Below are 21,424 nucleotides of genomic sequence, written 5' to 3'. Positions count from 1 at the left end.
TAGTTTTGTTCTTCATGCGATATACGGCCATTTTGTGTTGTGAAGAGCAAGCGAGAGAGAGAGAAAAGGAGGAAAAACTGTATGCTGTTGTTGTATACCGCGCCATCCTGCGAAGGAAAGGAGTACAACCGGTCATATGTTAACTACCATTACATCGGAATAAACGTCTATTGCTGCAAATAAAATTCACGATGGTACTCGATAGAAGGTAAATATTCTCTCTGTCATCGAATATGTGTATTTATTTCTTCATACAGTGATATTTTGTCTTCATTTTGGGGGAGGTGCGTTAACACTTTTCGATGGGTCGTAGACGTAGTCTCCGTTTGTGCGCCTATTATACACGTTATACGTGGAAACGAATGGAGACTATGTTGCATGAATGAGTGTCTGTCGCCCGGCGCAATATTTGAACTTTGATACGATACTAGTTTAAATTTTGTAAAATTTGTTGAATTTCCAGTAAACAGACATATGATATATGCATTGTAGTTTGGTGATGGGATAAATTTGCACATAATCCTGCCAAAATTGGCCGTAATTTTGTGGAATAAGAGATTTAGTTTCAGTGAAGATAATTTGGACCATTCCATTGTTAAGCTGAAAATAGGGGTGAAGAGGGAAACTTTAGCTTTAAAGTTGTATTATTGTATGAATAAAATTTCGCTGTGTTATTTATAATCCATAAATTTCCTACAGATAGTCTTGCATTATTTAATTCTTCATAAAATAGAGAAATACAAATTGTGTTATGTTCTGTTCGATTTCATTTATTCACATTTTTATTCAATATTTTATTAATGAGGGGGATTCACCCCTGAAATGACAATGGTTGTGTCCAATCAATTAGATTTCCAACATGGCGTGAGGCTGAGGGGGGTACTGAGGTTCCTTTGTCCCACTTTATCCTGCTTACTTTTTCTCAAGTCAAGATTTAGATGTTCAGTTTAATTTTCAATTGTAATTTTCCAGACTAAAGTTGCAGGTAGACCCCCATACTGCCACAGATCTACATATATGAAAACCCATATGAGTTTGGTTGATTAGCGGGGATGGGGGGGGGGGGGGTGGCAGCTCTCTAGACTACATCATAGTACATGTACATGTAGTGTAGTAGTACTAGCCTCGGGCCTATTACTTTTACATAGTCATAGGAATTCAGTTGTCAATCGTATGCATGAATTACAATTATGGGTGTATTTGCACTAAATTAGTATAAAAAAAAGTTTATTGTCGTTCTTATGCATCAATTTTGATGTTGCAGTTTTTTGCTCAAGTTCAAGTTAGTTGTCGTACGTTTATGCATGAATTATATATTTGGGGATTTTTGATACCCTAAATTACTTAAATTTCAAGTGAGATTATTTTACTTTTGCACATGTGACTCAAGATATTTCTTACAGGTATGCTTGAACAATATTTGCTGTTTCAATGAATAATCAATTTTCTTTTATTTAGTTCCTCACTGTCTTGAAAAAAATCCATAGGGAATCCAAAATTCTATGTTTTCCTCTGTTCAATAAACTGACATGTTCAACGTATGTCAACCTTTTTCATTAAAGTGGATTTAATCGAGTGTTGATCATGAGTTTCAGTCCTCAAGATCCAGGCCAAAGGTTATGTAGAATCAATTAACTTTAAAGGAGAATGAAACCCTTGAAACCAGCTGAATCCGTATCAAAGAGAAAAATCAAAGAAACATATTGTTGAAAGTTTGAGGAAGATTGAATGAATAATTAGAAAGTTATGAGCATTTGAATATTGAGATCACTAATGCCATGTAGATCCTCCCATTGGCAATGTGACCAAGATCTGTGATGTCTCATTACTTTAGTACTTATTTCACTTATATTCTCACTTTTACAGAGTATATCACAAGGTGAGGTGTTCTCTTTATGAGAGGACAAGTACAGAGGTTTCACAACATTATATCATTGATGAATCGTCTGTCATGATTAGAATGAGCAAAAAGAAATGTTTTGGGGTATATTTTCAGTGTCCAAAAGGGGAGAGTTGTTCATCTGTGACATCATAGATGTTGGTCGCATTGCCAATGGGAGGATCTCCATAGCATTAGTGATCTCGACATTCAAATGCTCATAACTCTTCTATTGGTAGTCCTATTTTACTCAAACTTTTGTTGATCTTATTCTTTGATTTTTCTGCTTTCACAAAAGCTAACTTGCTCCAAGAGTTTCATTCTCCTTTAACCCTACTGAGATATAAATTACAGAGAAAGGTTTTGAATTTTCAAGAAACTGTAAGTTTCAAGTGTCAATGGGTGAATATAATTTCATGTCACTAGGCAAAACCAAGGGTCAGTTATTTTCTGTTTTTGAAAAAAAGACTTCTAATTTTAATAGTTAAAGGGGTAATCCAGGCTGAGAGTAACATGATTTGAAATTTTGAACAGATAAAGAAAAAAAAGACAAACAAAACATGAAAATTTCCAGTCTGGAGTACCACTTTAACATTAAATTTTCAAAAATCCTATTAAGCTTTGATGCACATGTATGTTGTGACATAATTATGTAAAATATTATTTTAAAAAGAGGTACCCATAATTTTGGATTTCATAGTGTATTTAAAAGAGAATGTCCCATACTTAAAGTTGAATTAAGAAGACGATTCCAAATATTGAGATATTTACATTAATAGCAACCTTACAACCCCCCAAAACACTAATAGGTGATTCGACCCCCCATTTTCTTTTTTCAAAATAGTGAATTTGAACGATTTATCCCTACCCATTTTCCCTGAGTTCGCTCCTGCAATGCCTACCGAGACGGGTGTTCTTTGAGTGTGACGTCACCGGGGGGTATTCGGTCCCGGTGTAGTAAACAAGGCAGTGCCGTTTTGTGTACTATGCACGTACTCCTTCATATGGAATAACTGCAGTTGAAGTTGTATCTGCGAGCCATAGAACTTGCAAAGAGGAAATGATTAAAATATTTGTGGCCGTACTATTATTCCAAATATGTGAATTCCCTCAGAATGATACCATAGACCCTAAAGGAATAATTTCAAGGTGAATAATATGAAATTTGATCGAGATCTTCTCACCAGTCGATAACGTAGCAGACGTGTTATTATGACATATTTATCCGCGTGTGACGCGGCTCTTGCAAAAAAACACAGTTGGTTGCGGAATTGCTTTGTGCCGACCGGCCGCCCGCTCCGGCGCAGCTAGCTGTCGAGCTACCGTACCGTTCTTGTTGTCTTCAACCATAGAGATGTATACTAATTACTATATATCTTTCTGTCTTCGACTCACTTCCGAATGCGTTTGTATGTGTGACGGTGACCCCTAGCGTAATTAAATATAGAAAACAACTCAGAAGGCCGAGAAAGAATACTATACGTTTGGTTCAAGATTGTTCTGTGGAATGAGCTATGAGTGGAAATGATCCAGAGGATATAAAAGTGGAGTCAAAGACAAAAGAAAAGAAGAAAAAACACCAGGGGATCGCTGCACGGCCATGAACTAGGTCGACATACCAGACCATAACAGTACACTCAATGCCTGGGTGTTGTGTGTACTAGTATTATGCGTTCAGCGCGCGCTGAGCTAGCCGCCGGAATTACTTTCCAGCTACTCACTTGATTGAACATCGTGATAAAATAAATGAGAAATTGTGAAAATATCATTCAATAACTCACTGTTTGCTATCTTACATCATGATTGAAGAGTTCATGGTGGTTATTCATACTGTTTTTTATACAGGGAAAGTAAAGATTTGTACATATCAGTCCTATTTGTTTGATTTGAGTTGCTTTGAAAAAAAATTGTAAAATATCTTTCTCTCTCTGCATAGCATTTCTGTATGACATTCAGGCACCTCTTATACTAAATTCCCCCCGGTGACGTCACACTCCGAGTGACTTTTCTGTACACTCGTCTCTCGGGCTCTGACAGGTGGCTAATTTCATAGACTTTCAAAGCAAAATATCGAGAAGGCAGAGGATTATTGTGACATGCTATGTGTTTGAACAACTTATATATACTATATATTGTATGTAGAACCTATATTTATGGAAACTCACCCCCTTCTTAATTCAACTTTAAAGATAAATACCAGTTGTGGTAACGATCTGGAAATGAGTTCGATCAGAATTCAATAACCACCAAAATGCTTGTACAGGTATGTGCCAAGTGGCTCTGGAAGAAAATGCATAATTGCTGAGAAATGAGCGAAATAGGCACAGAATTCCCCCAGCCCCCCCACTCAGTGTTATTTAAGGGTACGCGCGTATGCTTGATCCCTCCCTTTGAAAATGTCTGAACCCCCCTTTTGCGAGCTTTTGCTGCCTTTGAGACCCCCCTAAAACCGGAACGCTGCTCATACGTACCCCCAATCTCAGGTGAGCTCTCAGTCCAACCCCCTATCTCAGGACAGACAACCTCCCCCCCCCTCCCTTTCATCTCAGGGAAGCCTGTCATTACAATTGAGATTCCATGATGTCATGATGGAGGACAAAACAAAAGCAAAACCATGAAAACAATTACCTTTCTTTAATAGTGTGATGCACAGGCTAGGTTTTTATTGTTTGTCCTCTAATATGGCTGCTTGTGAGAACCCTCTAGATCTATACCTTAAGAAAGATTTTTTGATGTTCAAAACGAGATCTCAGGACTCAATGCAGTCATAAGAAACACAAAAAAAGTGAAAATCTCATGACATAAATCTTTGTTAATGTAAGTCCTGTGAATAGCAGTTTCAACTCTTGTCACTTTACGTGATCACTTGTAAACAGAATCCCAATTGGATCACATCAATACCCAGGGTTGTTATCTCTCTTGCAGATTTCGAGAAGTCCGTACTATCGAGTCGATCGTGGGGGACTATTTTTTTACTTTTCAAAATGAGATAATCCAGAATAAGCTTTCAAAAGTAGCAGAAATTTAAGGAATTTGATCAATTTTTCTATGATATTCAAGATATTTTATTTCATAGCCCCCTTTTTTAAATTTCTCAGGAATCCAAAGAGAGAGAAACCCCCCCCCCCCCCTTTTTTTGAAGAAATCTCCGGGTGAAAAGTCAAATACACCCCCTTTTTTTTTACAATTCACGGGCCGGACTTGTCCCGCGAAAAAGTACCCCTTTACCGGACATTTTCTTTTTGGGAACATGCATGCGGTCCCTCCCACCCCGAGTGGGGGGCCGGGAGAATTCCATAAAATGTCGCATATTTTTCCAAGCAATATTAATACACTGTCCCACATATGCTTTTCTGTGTTAGTGGTCATCAGAATTATCGGTTTTGATCTGAAATTTCACGATTTTACAAAGATCTTACATGAAAGGGATGGTTGGGCTGAAAGTATGTATAGCTTAATACTAAACAGAGTAGAATTCACTTGTTCTTTTGTATTTTATTATATATGAAATTAGGTTTATTCAAATTTTTTCCTCCAAGAACTAGAAAAATTGGATTGACAACTGATTTAGTGCATTAGATATCTATTGCTGCAACTTATTTCATTATAAGGGACACATATTATTCACACAAGTATTAAATAATGACAAAAATGTGATTTTATGTAATAACATAAGAAAACGGAATGTGGAGATGTGACATCATCAGCCCACCTAATGAATATTCATGACGACTGTTTTCACAAAATATTGCTAAACTTTAAACTTCAATAACTTTATTATTTGTTATCTGATTTTGATTAAATTTTCAGCATTTTGCTCAGTGAATTCTACTCTATGTATTAAGATATATTATAAATGTTTTCAGCCCGGACCATCCCTTTAAATGTACCAGTAGATATATATAGTATGGTGACAATTAACCTTGACTTTCTCATGAAATAATAGTTTGCTGTAACTACTATCTTTTACCTTTAAACAGGCAGGTTTGCTTTGACTTCTCCAAAAGCAGTTCTAAACAATAGAAAAATATTGAAGTTTTGATGAAAATCCATGAGAGAACGAGAATGAGAACGATTATTTTTAAAAGTTTTTTTAATTTGTGTTTTCATATGTCCTGATATGTGAGCAGCTTTCCCCATAATTATATTATTCCCAAAATTTTGGCATATAAATAATTTTTGTATGGTTCGGATTCTATACGCGTGTTTGAGGCTGATTACAGACTTGGCTGATTATGATACCCCTTTGTATTTATGAACTTCCATGTGATTTTTACTCGAAAATTGTGATCCAAATTTGAAATAGAGCCAATAAAAGATTTTGGAAAATATCCGCCTTTGCTGGAAAGCGCCCTTAAGGCGTATGCATAAACTTGCATAATTAATTCATTTTTCGAGGAATTGAACATCTATATAGATGAGGCCAAGAAAAAATTATTTGTACTTTGTTTCTGTAGGCTTCTTCAGACAATATGGTTCTTTCTTCAGCAATTACTTCCCTACCCTCATCTCTGTCCAAACAAGGCAACCCTTGTTAAAACCGAAAAAAAAATTATTATTAAGGACTGCTACACACATGTGCATAAAACTTCTTTTTTTTTGTAGCAGAATGTACAGAACTTAGACTATACAGACCTTTTCTTTTATGACCAAAAAATGCTAATAAAATTTGATAAGCAAAATTTTCCCTGAAAAAGAAAATTTAGATTAGAGCAGCAACGAAGTGCAAAAACTTGTAAGTCTTGAATACTTGTAAAACTAATTTTTGCTCTTTTATTTATCTTTTCAGGTGATAACACTAATCCAGCAAATATGAGTGAAAAAGAAGACAATGTAATGGAGGTAGACAACAAGGAAGAGGAGGAGAAAGAAAAGCCGAAAGATGAAAGTGGGGATGACGGTGAGGAGGAGGAAGAGGAGGAGGAAGAAACTCCCAAGCGACGGACACCGAAGACGTTAACGGAAAAGAGACTGAGCCGTCTGAGTTCTGGAATGGAAATGAGAGGCATGATGACAGAGTCGTACCCTTGCAAAGAGTGCAGTGCATCTTTCTCTCGTAAGAGCAAGCTCGACTATCATGTAGCCAATGTTCATCCGAAACAGCCCGTTATTCCAATCGAGGAAAAAAGTCCCGCTAGGAGAGGCCGCAAGCCCAAGACACCGAGGAAGAACGAAAAAGCAGAAAAGCCAGAAAAGGCACCAAAATCGTTGACCCCCGAAGTCAAGAAAGTTGGATCTGGACATCAGGCAGAAGTGCAGAGAGCAATACAGAAGCAGTTGCTGCAACAACAGCAGCAACATCAGCTACTGCAGCATCAGCAAATGCAACAGCTGCAGGAGCGGCAACTCCAGCAGCAGCAGCAGTCACAGGCTATTATTTTCCAGAACAAACAACAATCCAAACTGCCAAAGGTGACGAATATAAGTAATGAGAAGGTCAAGTATAATTGGGGCTACTATTGCACAGCCTGTGATATGTACTTTGCAAACATGTTTGCCCAGCAGTTCCACTGTCTCCACGGCCAGGCCAAGTTCCGTTGCGAGGCTTGCTGCATCTGCTTCAAGCTACGGAAGAACTTCATGAGCCACGTCCAGATGGTACATGGTGTTGACATTCCGGAGGAGGTTTTAGCGAGGATGAGGCCCCGCTCAGAGATTAGGGCGAAGCAGGAGGCAGATGCTGAAAAGAATGGACAAAAGAAAGAGGAATCAGAACCGGTTGACCTTACAAAAGATGGTAGTAACAGTTTAAATGAAAAGGCTGCAAAGTCAGAAGTGGAACCGGACAAAGTGAACAGTGATGAAAATGGCAGTAGTGAATCCAAACAACCATCATCTGAAAAACATGCGAAGGAAAATGGTGAAAATGAACTTGTTAAAAATGATGCAAATGAATCTGGGAAGAGTGATGCTAATGAAATCGTGAAAAGTGATGCTAATGAAACCGTGAAAAGTGATGCTAATGAAACTGCAAAAAGTGATGCTAATGAAACTGCGAAAAGTGATACTAATGAACATTCCACTGCTGAGCAGGCACAGGATGGGGAGAAAAAAGAAAAGATAGTCAAAGCAAAAGACAATACAAGTGAAGAACCAGAAATAATATGCATCTCTGATTCACCAGCCAAAAAGGGTAAGGTCCTTCAGTTGAAAGCAGTAACAGATGTTAAGCAAAGCGAAAGTGGTGGTAACAGCAGTGCCGATGAAAGTGACAAAAAGGATGAAGGGCGTGTCTATCTGACGACAGTTCGCATGGGTAATACCTATGTTACTCTGCCATCAGGAGAAAAGTGGATGATAGAATGCCTGAGATGCCACCAGGCTTTCTTTAAAATGGAAGATGCATCTGTTCATATGAAACAACGTCCCGGTTCCCATTTCAGCTGTCCACACTGTCATTACAGTTCCACTCTGTACAGCCAGTGCGATTATGAGATCCACAGGTTGCGGACGCATAGCTTCCCCTGTGCACAGTGCAGACAGTCCTTCATATTGGAGTGCCAGCGTGACATGCATGAGCAAAAGATCCACAACTACTTCCGGCAGCTGATGCGACGGAAGCATCCTCCTGGAGCATCTGGAAAGACGCCCCCATCTGGCGCCCAAGTTAAGTCGATAGCAGGAACAAACAGCGGAAACAGCACTCGCACGATTGTGGTCCAGAGTGAAGGAGGTACTTCTTCAAGTAAAGGTGTCACCAAATCTGCCCTCAGTCGTGATGGATACCCTGTTGTGAGGACACAAAGAACTCCTTATGTTTGTCTTATGTGTGATCGTGATTGCTATACAAGAGACGCCTTAGAGCATCACAAAAAGACATTTCATTCAGCAGTATACCGCCCCACCGGCAAAATCACACATCCAATCTCGAAGAGCTCCATAGCCTACAAGACAAACCGTTACCCTACCGGATCGATCAACCGGAATGCCCCTGTTAGCAAGATTTTGCAGGAGATGAGGCAAGGGTCTGACCTCAAATCTGCCAATCGCACAATAGCAGTAGCAGCCTTGCAGGACCCCTACCTTGAGCCCAATAAGATTCCCCATGCTTACATCTCAAGGATAAAGGTGGATCTACCTGATGCCAACAAACTCGTAGATACGATCAGGAATGAACTGTTGAAGGGTCCAACAAATTTTTCTATGCCTAACTATGCCAAACCGTCAAAGTTCAACAAGGACATGGTGACGAATCCAGCTGTTGTGAAGTTGTCCAGGGAAGTTGCTTACAAGCTCTATTTTGATCTCCAGGGCCCATGCAACGAGTCAGACAAGATGAACTACAAAGAACCAGAGAAGGTCCTCTATAAGATCCCGATGGGTTGTCATAGCCACAAGCTGAAAGATGTACCTCTATTCCCCACCCTTGAAGACCTCATATTCCGGACTAATAACTATACTGTCCCTCCTCTAAATACAATAGCTCCTGTAGAGTTATTTACTGGATTCCAAGGTGAATTGTCTATGAAGGATTCCGTCAGTTTCTCTCAGGAGCTGGACAACTGCATGTTTGGTTGCTTCACAAAAACGATGCGTGCCTTGACTATGATCTACAGCAGCCGAAGAGTCGCTGTCAGTGAAGGTTTTTGGCGTCTCCAGACAAAAGCCCTCATTGCCATTCTCAAGGAAGTGGAGGAACAACGCAAGAAGGAGATTGGGGAAAGGGCTAAGGCAGCATCTGTAGCTGCCAAAGCTGCTGCAGCTGCTGCGGCAAGTGCACGTCCTTTGAAGTTGAAAGACTATCCTCAGACAGTCAACCCAGGTTCACACGTGTTGCTTCCTAATGGTGGTACTCTTGAACAAACGTCAGAAGGTCAGCCCATGATTCAACTCATTGGAAACAAAGTCCCTGGGACATCAGATGAATCAGTTCCAGATGTAGTTGTTGTCTCAGCAGACTCCAAGGAGCGTTCACTCCCCTCTCCCGTTAGCACCAATGCATCAGGAATTAGTGATCAAAGCAAGGCAGAATCAAGCAAGGTGAGAACACATTACACTTCTCCTAAATATCACAGGTTGCAGTTTGAAAGGAAACAAAAATTTTATGGAATTTCTTGTTTCATGTTGGAAAGATGAAATCATTTTATTTTTCAAGATCAAGCCCATCATCATATTGTATGAAAATTTGTTAATTACATTTACAGGTGATATCATACCTGAACTTGGCAAATTTATGTTTGGAATATTTATAATTAAGAATTTTTGTATGATCTACACGTTATGTAGATCTCGTCTGATAATACTGAAATTGCATTTTATTTGAATACTTATAGTCTTAATAGGATTTGATTTGATTTTTTAATAGAGGACTGCTAATATTCTTATTATTTGAGGAATACATTAAAATCAGGAAAAATTTGGCAAGATTTGGGATGGAAAATAAAGGTGTAATTTGCTTCATCATCAGCAACCATGCTACAGAACATTCCAATACTTTTATGCAAGAACTTATAGTAGGGACTATAAACAATGTGCAATGTGAATCTCATTCCAGGAGTAAGATTGCTTGTATTTGCCTAGTTCCTTTCACAGATTCTTACAGGGATTTGATGTTTATTTATTAACATTTGAAAATAATCAAAATGCTTATTAAAACTATGCATAGTTTACATGCAATGTGCTCAACCAACTTCCACCACCAGCTGTCTTTCTGAGACTGAAGGTTTTGATGGAAAGGGCTACAATAATCGTCCATTTCTTTCCAGATTTTATCATATTTTTGTTGGTTTATTCTAAGTTTTTCATATTTTTTTCTATTCAAAGGCATCATCTACCTCAGTCGGCAAACCAGAAATACCCACTCTTCAATCTCTGGCCAAGAGGGCAGCAGACGACAAAGATGGGAAACAGGATGAAGGAGAGGAGTCGAAGGAAGAAGAGGAGGAGATGAAGGAAGAGGAGAAGGAGAAACCTACGGATGGGGAGACAAAGAAGGATGAGGGCAATGGAGAGGAGGATGATGAGCCAAAGAAGAAGAAGAGGAAGACAGAAAATGGTGACGATGATGATAAGAAAGAGGTCCTTGTCAATGGCAGCGCATCACCCCCTCCTGGTGAAGGGAATGGACCCGCCATGAATGGGATGCAGAATGGACCTACAGAGGGAGGGAATCCACCAAACAGCACATCTTCCTCTGGTAGGTTTCAATTCCCCACCAAACAGCACATCATTTTCTGGTATGTTTCGAGTCACTTTAGAGTTATATATACAACGTTTTTAATGAATTGTGAATAAGGTGAATTTGATTATGTGGGGGCGTGGTGGTCTAGTGGTTACGACTCTCGTCTTTCAATCTTAGGGACGTGGGTTCGAATCCCAGCCATGGCGTGTTTTCCTTCAGCAAGAAATTTACCCACATCGTGCAGATCTCAACCCAGGTGAGGTGAATGGGTACCCAGCAGGATTAATTCCTTGAAATGCACTGAGCGCTCGGAGGCTGTTTGAGCTAAAGCTGAGGTAATAATGATATTGTGCCTCGGAATAGATTATTTCTAGATAGATGGCGCAATATAGTTGCCTAAATATTAATGTTATTTATTTGACTTTGAATTTGGGGAGCGTTTCATGAAGATTGATGTCAGTTATAAGCTACTGAAATCCTTGCATCTGATTGGCTGAGAGCAAATAAATCAATAAATATCACTGGCAAAATTCTTCATGAAATGCTCCTCAGGATGATGTTATCGGGCTCACCAGTACACCATCACAGTCCACAGTATATTTATTATTATGTGCACAATGAAAGAATGTGGTCGATGACAGTTACAAAACATCTTATGGTACTGCCTCAAATTATGATTTTATCCATGTTCATGGTGTATTTTGAAAGTTCATGTTAATTACATGGATATAGCTGGTGCCCACTTTAGAAAGTAGCAGTATTTCCATACTTGATATTCTGTATTTCATTTCAGCTCAATGCTAAATGCACACAAAGGTGGTTTCACTTGTACCATCTAAAACCATGGACTATGCAGATTTTGTGTACGTAATTGTGCTTATTTCATCACATACACTTTTATAATCCAATAAAGAATGTGCACTTTTGGCGAAAGGCACTAAATTGTGCGCGATGTTACCAGAAATCTGCATGGTCTATAGATGGTTTTGTACCATGGTACAATTGAAACCACGTAACCTTTGTGAATATGGACCGAACTGTTTTCTTGCAAAGTTCATTTAATTCTTTTCAGTTTATTTGTGAACCCCATTTTTTAGGGGATCGGATCGAGCTTAGCTATGCTTCATCTCAAACTCTATCCCTCTTAATCATCTGTATCATTGTCATCATCATTGTCATCATCGTTATCATCATCATTATCATCATCGTCATTATCATCATCATCATCATTATTATCATCATTATCAATACCATGAACATTATCATTTTCAACATCATCATCGTTGTTGTCTTTATAATTATCATCAACATCATCATCATCGTCATCATCATAATCCATTTATTAACATAAAAGAATTCATGATTATTATCTCCACTACCACCTTCATCATTCTAATCATCATTTTGCCATCATTCGCCACCATTTGCAATGCCGGTAATTTTTTTATTTCCATCTGTGAAAGTAACCATGAATAAGCCTACAAAATAAACTATCGACTTTCAATTTTTTCATTATCTTTTTTATTTAGAATCCAAAGTGAGCCAGATATCTGTCACTGATGCTTCTCAGAAAGGTTCCAAGCTGAGCAGCACCGAGGGAACCACCACAGCACCGACTGAGCCAGCCAACAACTTGACCAATGGTACCTTGCATGCACAGCTCACTGGAGGCACCTTCCAACTACCCACCAATGGTACTACCTTTCAGGCTCACTTGAATGGAGGTTCTATTCACACTCCATTAAATGGCGGTACATTTCAGACACCACTCAATGGTGGCACCCTCAATGCTCAACTCAGTGGCGGTGCAACACCAGTTGTCGGTGGTAACAAGCTTTTTAATTTGAACCTGAGCAGCGGTCAGCTGAGTCTACTGAATGGCATACCCGTTCAGATCAAAGCTGCTGGAAATTTGGGCGGGAACACGCTTGGGAAGGGGGTCATTCGACTAGGCAGTGGCATTGGAGCGGGTGGTGCTGTAGGAACCGTTATTAGTGGTCTCAATGGCGTAGGTAATGGATTTTTAGGTGGTGGTGTGCAGGGGGGCGGTGGTGTACTACTCTCTGTTCCTCATAGCAATGTTCAATTGATGCCAGTGCCGAAGCTGGCTTATTCTGTAGGGGCTGTTTCGGCTGTGGCATCCGTTCAAAACATTCCTTCGCTGCAGGTACGTCAGAAGCCCATCACATTGGCTGTGAACAACAATTCCTATGCTTATCCTACATTGTCTAAAACAATTATCCATAATCCTACAACAACCTTCTCTCCAGTTAACAAAGCTGCTGCCACCAAACCTACTATTAAGCCAACCATTACTAAGCTGGGCAATGGATTTGTCCCTGAGAAGATCGCCCAGTTTATCAGTCAGAACTTCATCAGCATCAAACCCAAGCAACCTGGAGCAAACAATGTCCCCACGAAAGGAGAACCTCTGCCTACATTGCTCAAGGTCAATAATCTAGCAGCAAGTGTTAAAACCGATCCGAAGGTGGACGAACTGATCAAAGTCTGTAAACTGACATCAGCGAATGGGCAGTCGACCGCTGCTGCTGGAAACTCAATGGAGGAAGAGTTTGTCTTGACAAGAATTTTGGAGTCTATAGCCATCCTCAAGCAGCTGCAGACCAGCAAGTTCCTACCGGAAGCGCTTTGCAAGAAGATCACCCCACTGTGTGAGAAGATTGTTCAGGCATCAACGACCATGGAGGACAAGGAGGATCTGTCGAGGGAGGTAGATTCCATCCTAAAGACAGAGGCCAAGGAAGCTATGAAGCTTTTCAACCAGGAAACAGACCTCAATGACAACAAGAGTCAACAGGCCAGTGCTGCAGATGGAGCGAGTCAAGATGCCAGAGCGATCGACCAGTTCTTGCAGAGCCTTGCCAAGCGCATCAAATACATCCAGTTCCGGCTGACCGCGAGGAGCATCGACCCCATCAGCATGACTGAGATTGTTCCTTTGTGCCAAGACATCTGTGATCCTAAGCTCACCCTAACCAAGAAGGTCCATGTTATCAAGGAGATTGAAGACAAGATCAAGGCGTACGAGACAGAGGCTCGTAGCCAAGCAGCAACTCCTGTGGACATCGCTGCAGTGCCTGAGGAGATCGAGGTGGACGAGGATGCTTGCGTTTACTTCAAGCTACAGCTGGACGATGGAAGCAGTGCAATGGTCGGCATGAACGACCTGGAGGATGCCTACCAAGCTATATCACACCTTGCCCGACTAGAGGTCAGGGTCAAGCGTATGAACCAGAATGATGTCAACAGAGAGAAGAGGAAACTCAAACGAAAGAAGGTAGAGGTCGATGAGGACAAAGCTGGAAAAGGAGAAGCAGCATCAAGTGCAACACCAAAATCAAGCTCATCTGGTTCCAAGAAGAGGAAGTCTTTGAGTGGAGATGCACCCAGCAGCAAGAAAAAGAAATAGATATCCAATGGCAGGGATATTTTCTTCTAGCACCGTCAAGAGAGTGAACGGACATTCAGGAACTTGTGAAGGATGTATTGCAATGTACTTGGTGATGGTTGATTTAAGGGTTCGCCAACCAGTGTTGTGTTGATATTCGTGACGTCATAGATTTCATATATGGAGTCATGGTTCTTATGAAATTGTTTCATGGTTTGAGAGATTCATCCTGCAGTAATGACAGCATAATGCCCCTAAGTTGTTAATATTTGATGTGGACCCTGTGTAAAAAATAATTGTTATTGATCTGATCAATCTCAAATGCAGAAATCCATTAATGTTAATTCTTTATATAGGAAATATACACTCTTTGGAAAGTCAAGGTGCTCATTAAAGAGTTCCATGGTTTGTAAAATTCATCCTGCAGTAATGAGTGCATTATGCCCCTAAGTTGTTGATTTTTGATCTGGCCATGTCTTATGCAAAGAGTGGTTATTGATCTGAGCAATTGCAAATGTAGAAATCCATCAATGTCATAGTTCTTCATATAGGAAATTCACACATCACTTCTTTGAAAACAAAGAGGTGCATACTGATTTGAATATAAATCCTTTTGAGAGAGCACTATGAACAACCATGCATCCTAGATGTTGGTATTGCTGGCTTTCCATAGTTGCGAGGGATCGGATCAATTATAACAAGCCCTGGAAAAAATCTAGTCAAGCTTTGAATGAAGAGTTTAAACCAACTCAGAGAAGATACATTGTATGGAGTAGAGAAGGTTGGCCATATTTTAAATGGTATTTTTTAAATATATTATACACAGGATATACTTCAGGAGGGTGTTTCACAAAGAGCTAACTATGACTTAAGTCATGCTTAGTGCTGACGTGCGCATGATTATTTTACGTGCACTCATATTGATTAATACGCAGTTACTCGTGTACTCTTAGTATGATTTTTGACCAAAGCAGTGATGCCTTTTATTCAGCATGCAACTGGACATTTAAGTGTGACTCTAAGTCATACTTAAATCTTTGTGAAACACCCCCCAGGGGCTCCGTAACCCAAAGATTAGCGATCAATCGCTAAATCTACTGACCAATCAAGATCAATGTTACACGCGCATTTGGTTCAAAATATTGACCAGGAACCAATCAGAAGTGTTCTTCTTTCATATTTGCAATTCACCGCTAAGCTTTGTGTTACGAGCTCCTGTTCTTATTAGGATAGTCAGGAGGCATTTATTGATGGGAGCATAGGATTGTATCGGGAATACCCTTTACTCAGAAATTAGTAACCATTTCACACTGCATCTTTGTCTCCATGTATTACAATGCTTTGTGTGAAAGCGCTCTGGGTAAACTCTACATAAAGAAAACTGAAACTGGTACTTATGATGTCTGAGAACATTGCTTTTTAATTTGTGATGAAATGAGATGTGGTTCTATTTGTTTAATTTTCAAAGGAAAAGGGATGTATTAAAGACTAAAAGGTGCAAGTAAGTGACATAACTCTGGATTTTTTTTATCTTAAAGTTGAAATAATGTCAACTAAGTCAACTCTTAGCCAGTCATTTCAGGTTTTGACATTAAGTTGTTTGATGCTTACGTAAAACTTCTTTAAGATCTGTAAGTCGGTGATATCCTCTTGCTTTGCCCGGTCTGAAATCGCTAAAATCGGTGTTAAGAGATAAAAATCAGTTTGATTTGATTTGATTGGTCAAGAGCATCTTGGGATTGATTTTAGCTGCTTGTGAAACTCCCCTTGTGCTTGCATTCTGGTGCTTGATGATGTGAAGTGTTCTAATGGAAAGATATGTTTTTGTCACATAAGAGAGATTGTGGTTAATTTTTGTTTAGATCTTTGAGATAGAAATCCAGAATTGATGGCAAAGAATGCATGAGATTAATGGAAATGGATTGTAATTGTCTTTATGGAAGAGGATAATGTAAGATATTAACCAACTCGATACCTCTAATTTATACAAATTGATTTGATTGTCTCTGAAACGGCGTATCAATGAATTAATCATTGGCATTTATTATCTTATAATTAATTGTTATTGTAAGTTATTGCTGTACAAATGTTTAGTAATTATTGGACAACCGTTTTCTTCTCTATACCAGAGGCCAAGTGAGTGTTCCAAGTGTATAAAAATACTAGTATGTTAGTTAGACAAACATTGTATTTTAAGTTTGTGATATTTTGTGTACCTTACAAGGCCATTATTAAGACACACATTACAGATATAATGCACATTCATTTCTATCTATATACCTGTTGTCACTTATACTTGTACATCACATAACACCTAACGCATATCATTACGGGATGTGCGTGTGTGTTAGAATTTACATGAAACAATTTCTTTTTATATACATCTACATGTACACATTGATATTTCATGGCATAGGTTTGTAAATTATGTATATATACATCATCCATTTTCTCTCATATTCTAACAGTAGAATACTATTCATTTTTTTGTAGTTGACAATGCATACTCTTCATTGTAATTTTGATGTATAAGGAAATTTAAGTTATTGAAATTTTGTACATGTATCTAATATGTATGGAATCAGATGCTAGATTGCAATTACTTGTGCACATACGTGATTGTGTAAAATTTATGATATTGTGTAGCAAAGTTTGGACATTTTCTTGATGATTTTGATACAAAGCATTTTAATGAAGTAACGGAGAATGGCCTTGTCCAATTCTTGAATTTATAACTTTGCCAGCTCTGCAAGTATTTTGATATGGCTATTGGTTTTGGGTTCCCGGCTGTACTGCAATTGTGGGTTTTATTCAGCGGTATTTATTTTTCAATTTTCTTTTGAAAGGAGATGGGATGAAGACAAGAATATTTGGTTGTATGGATTGTTATTTCTTCATGGCCACATTGCATGAAGTTAAATACATGTTTTCCATTGTAAGTTATAAAAGCTTCTGAAATCCTTCAATTTGATTGGTCTATAGCAAATTCTGGGTTGAAACTAAGCTTTACGAATGCTTCATAAAGCATGTTTTCAATTGTAAGTTTTGAGAGCTACTGATATACTGCATTTCAATTGGTCTTTAGCAAATTTGGGTTGAAACTAAGCTTTGCGAATGCTTCATAAAACATGTTTTCATTTGTAAGTTTTGAGAGCTACTGATATACTGCATTTCAATTGGTCTTTAGCAAATTTGGGTTGAAACTAATCTTTATGATTGCTTCCTAAAGCATGTTTTCAATTGTAAGTTTTAAGAGCTACTGATGTACTGCATTTCAATTGGTCTATAGCAAATATGGGTTGAAACTAATCTTTATGGATTGCTTCATAAAGTATGTTTTCAATTGTAAGTTTTAAAAGCTATTGGTATCCTGCAACTCGATTGGTCTATAGCAAATTTGGGTTGAAACTAATCTTTATGTAGTACGAAACTAGTTCTGGTGTTCATCTTCTCAATACAAGTGATCATGGGAAGATATGCCCTTAGTGAAACAACACAGAAGTCAGGACAGGGAAGAGTGTTATTAAATCAAGAAAATTATATAAAATTATCCCTTCCGTGAGTTAGTTTTAGTTTTGTGGCAATGCAAATAAATAAAATGGTGATCCGCTACAAAATGTGTAAACAAAAAAATGCCATAATTGCGGCGGGAACCCTGATTTCTGCAGAAGAGCTGCAGAAGTAGATTAGAGATTGTTAAAAGTAACATACCACAATTGCTTACTTATAATTTGCTCTTCCATATTTTCTTTTTTCTTAAATTTATGTGAATCAATCTGGTTGTCATGGTATCTGCATTATTTAGTCGAATTTGTGAAGTACCAGAATACTTAGAAGCCTGTCGCAAGATTTATGTGTATTTCAAACAACTCTCATTGATTGGATGTGGTAGAAAGATGACCAGGGACCTGTAACATAAAAGGTTTGAATAAATTGCAAGTATGAAAGAACCCCTCTCATTGGGTCCTTGTCAGTGTTTTGAACAAAGGGCACATGTAACGATGATCTTGATTGGTCATTTACATTTGCTTGATTGTGAACCTTTGTTACTGGTCCCAGGGCCTGATTTCATAAAAGTTGTTATCATGGACAAGTTGATATTCAGTGGCAAATACATCGAATCCTTTATTTTTATTGGCCAAGAACAAGAATTAAGAAGTATTGTTAGTATGGCAACCGTCATTGTATGACAGAATGGAATGAAAATTGGGGATATCCAAATTATTGTGAGAACTTTACTATGTCTCATTCCTTCAGATTAGAGTACCACCTTTGAGGGGTGCAAGAAAATGTTTGCAATCAATTGCGAATTTCTGTTGTAAGAAGTAGTTCAGGGTCCCGTCTTAAAAGAGTTGCGATTGATCCGATCTTTCACAACTATGGAAAGCCAGCAAGATCATACATCTAAAAATGCATGTCCATTCAAAATATTTTCTAGATATGATGTATATTCATTCATTCATTTGAAAATTCTGTATGCTTCTCTTTGTTAACAAAGTACATTGTGCAAATTTACTGTAGAAAATATTATGACACTGATGGATTTCCATAGAGTTATGATTGATCCGATCAACCTCAATTCTATGGAAATCCATCATTGTCATAATATATTCTACAAGAAATTTGAACAATGTCCTTTAAGAACAAAGAGAAGCACACTGAATTTTCAAGAAAACAATGAATGTATGAATATACATCGTAGTTAGAAAATATTTGGAACAAACATGCATAATAGATGTTGATGTTGCTGGATTTACATAGTTGTGATTGATCGGATCAATCACAACTCTTTGTGAGACAGGGCCCAGCAATAAATCACAAATTTGAAATTAATGGCACGGTATGATTTTGGAACCCCAAATAGATTTTCAGTTGGTCAGATGTTCATGCAATGCCCCTTAACAGTTTATTGGTCCCCTGGTTGCTTGTTCACAGGCATTCGTGCTTTCTTAGCAGTCAGGTAAAAAACCTCGGTATAACTTTAGTTTCCTTGCAATTTCATTTTAATTGAACCAGTAGTACACATAGTGTATCACATATTGAATCTCATTTCCAGTTTTGGTAGCAGAAATCACTTTTTTTTCTAAACTCATTCATTTTATTCTCATTTTGCCTACCTTATAATGTAAATATACAGCCCTGTGATATCTGATGGGCCATACACGATTGTCTGTTAATTGTTGGTATTTTTATGGCAGATTTATACAGAGTCACTTATGATCTTCTCTTTGGCAATTGATCTGATGTTTTGTCATATGTGATAACTGCAGTTCATATACTAAAATAAAAACAATATTAGTAATGATAATGATATCTCATATTTACCCAAGTTAGTCACTTCAGGTATTTGCTCGTCATCCAGCGGGCCCTGCATACCACAATATGTTATTATTACTCTTCTCCATTTTTATATACCGAGCACCCCGCTAGATGGCAAAAGGTACCATTATTTTAAAAGAAAAGTCTTTGATATGACTCAGCCAGGGATTGAACCCATGGCCTGCTTAGGCATGGTCATGTGGTAGGCACTCCTCTACCACTGAGCCACTGTGCCTGGTTTCTTCAGGCTAACAAACTCCCTTTGGTTTTGTATGTGGAAGTTTAAATATTGTTTGAGACCACATCAAGGGTTAATGGTTTATGTCCCTTCACCAATGGACACAATCTATATTTTACCTCTTTGATGATAAATGTTTAACATGAGAGCAGAAACAATTCACAGCATCTTGATTTTGCTGATGTCATATTTGACTAACCATCTAAAAATGAATAATACTCTAACCACTTTTCATAGCACACCAAAACTGGAAATTGGGTCTATCATATAAGATTTTTCATTTTTAAAAGATCGCTATTGTTATCCTAATATTCTATTCTCATAAAGCCAAGCAAAGTTTGCATGCGTTTTGTATTTAGTTTGTAGACTTTTTTTTGTATTGTGTTTTATAAAACATTCATGTACCCTAAGCTTTTACACTTATGTGTCAGTTATCCCTGAAAGAAAAGGAATATTCTCTTTTAACTCACTTGTAAATATTTCACTAGATGTAGCTTAAGTGGTGGAGCAGATAACTTGTAGCAAGTACCATGTATAATAAATGATGATAGCGATTGAAATACTTTGTGATTTTTTTATTTTGGGTGATGTGATGTATGGTAGCAAAGCCTTATGTTTCCTTGTTTTGCCTTTGCTGATCGCAATGGTTGTAAATACAAGGCCTTGCAAGGCAGGCGTCGAAGGATGATATAATTGGTGGTGGTGATGATGATGATGACGACGACGATGTTGATGATTAAGATGATGATGATAAAGGTGGTGGTGATGGTGGTGGTGGTGATGATGATGAAGATGTTGATGGTGATGATGAAGATGTTGATGGTGATGGTGGTGATGATGATGATAAAAATTATGAAGATGGTGGTGGTGATGATGATGATGATGGTGATGATAATGTTGTTTATTATTATGATGACGGTGTTGAATGGTGATGATGTTGATGAAGATGAAGAGGTCGATGGTGATGACATCGATGATGGTAATGATGGCGGTGGTGATGCTGGTGAAGAACAGGAGGGTGATGATTCTGGTGGTGTGGTATTGATGATGATGATTGTGATGAGCAATGATAACTGATGGTAATCATGGCGAAAGAGGATGAAAGGAAGAGAGTGGGGAGTGCGAAGAACTGCAGGGATAAAACATGGTTCTGGGAAGCGGGGTTGCTGAATCTTTTTTTGGGGGGGTAAATTAACCAGCAACCCACTCCCTCTTTCGTCCTCGCGGGGGCCCCTTTAATCATGTTAATCATGGTAATAAGTTACATGTACTCGGAATGAAGTGCATGGGGTTGCGGATCACATCTTTCCCTGTATTTACCCTTGAAATATAATCGGCCTGGATTCAGAGAGCGCTGCCCCCATCCCCTTCCTACTTTACAGCCGTAGACCACTTTTACCCTTTTTACACAGGATTTTCTTAGCCCCGGACTATCGCTAACCCCGTACTATCCTTAAC

General features: G+C 38.5%; 1 protein-coding gene across 1 annotated transcript; it reads left to right on the top strand.

The window, feature by feature from the left end:
- Positions 1 to 20,526, top strand: LOC129266256 (uncharacterized). The gene is made up of 4 exons (XM_064103711.1): positions 1 to 208; positions 6,669 to 9,859; positions 10,643 to 11,015; positions 12,530 to 20,526. Exons 2-4 carry the CDS (start codon positions 6,692 to 6,694, stop codon positions 14,428 to 14,430), a joined length of 5,442 nt encoding a protein of 1,813 aa, XP_063959781.1. The 5' UTR covers positions 1 to 208; positions 6,669 to 6,691; the 3' UTR covers positions 14,431 to 20,526.
- Positions 20,527 to 21,424: the final 898 nt, after the last annotated feature.

This window comes from Lytechinus pictus, chromosome 8, assembly GCF_037042905.1.
Source record: "Lytechinus pictus isolate F3 Inbred chromosome 8, Lp3.0, whole genome shotgun sequence".
Classification (NCBI taxonomy): Eukaryota; Metazoa; Echinodermata; class Echinoidea; order Temnopleuroida; family Toxopneustidae; genus Lytechinus; species Lytechinus pictus.
This window is presented reverse-complemented; position numbering and strand designations above follow the sequence as displayed.

What these genes read in the sequence shown, in the direction of transcription:
- LOC129266256 (XM_064103711.1), top strand. Translation starts at nt 6,692, where the DNA reads ATGAGTGAAAAAGAAGACAATGTAATGGAGGTAGACAACAAGGAAGAG. An exon ending in GCAAGGCAGAATCAAGCAAG is followed by an intron (nt 9,860 to 10,642) that starts GTGAGAACACAT and finishes TTCTATTCAAAG; the next exon opens with GCATCATCTACCTCAGTCGG. An exon ending in AAACAGCACATCTTCCTCTG is followed by an intron (nt 11,016 to 12,529) that starts GTAGGTTTCAAT and finishes TTTTTTATTTAG; the next exon opens with AATCCAAAGTGAGCCAGATA.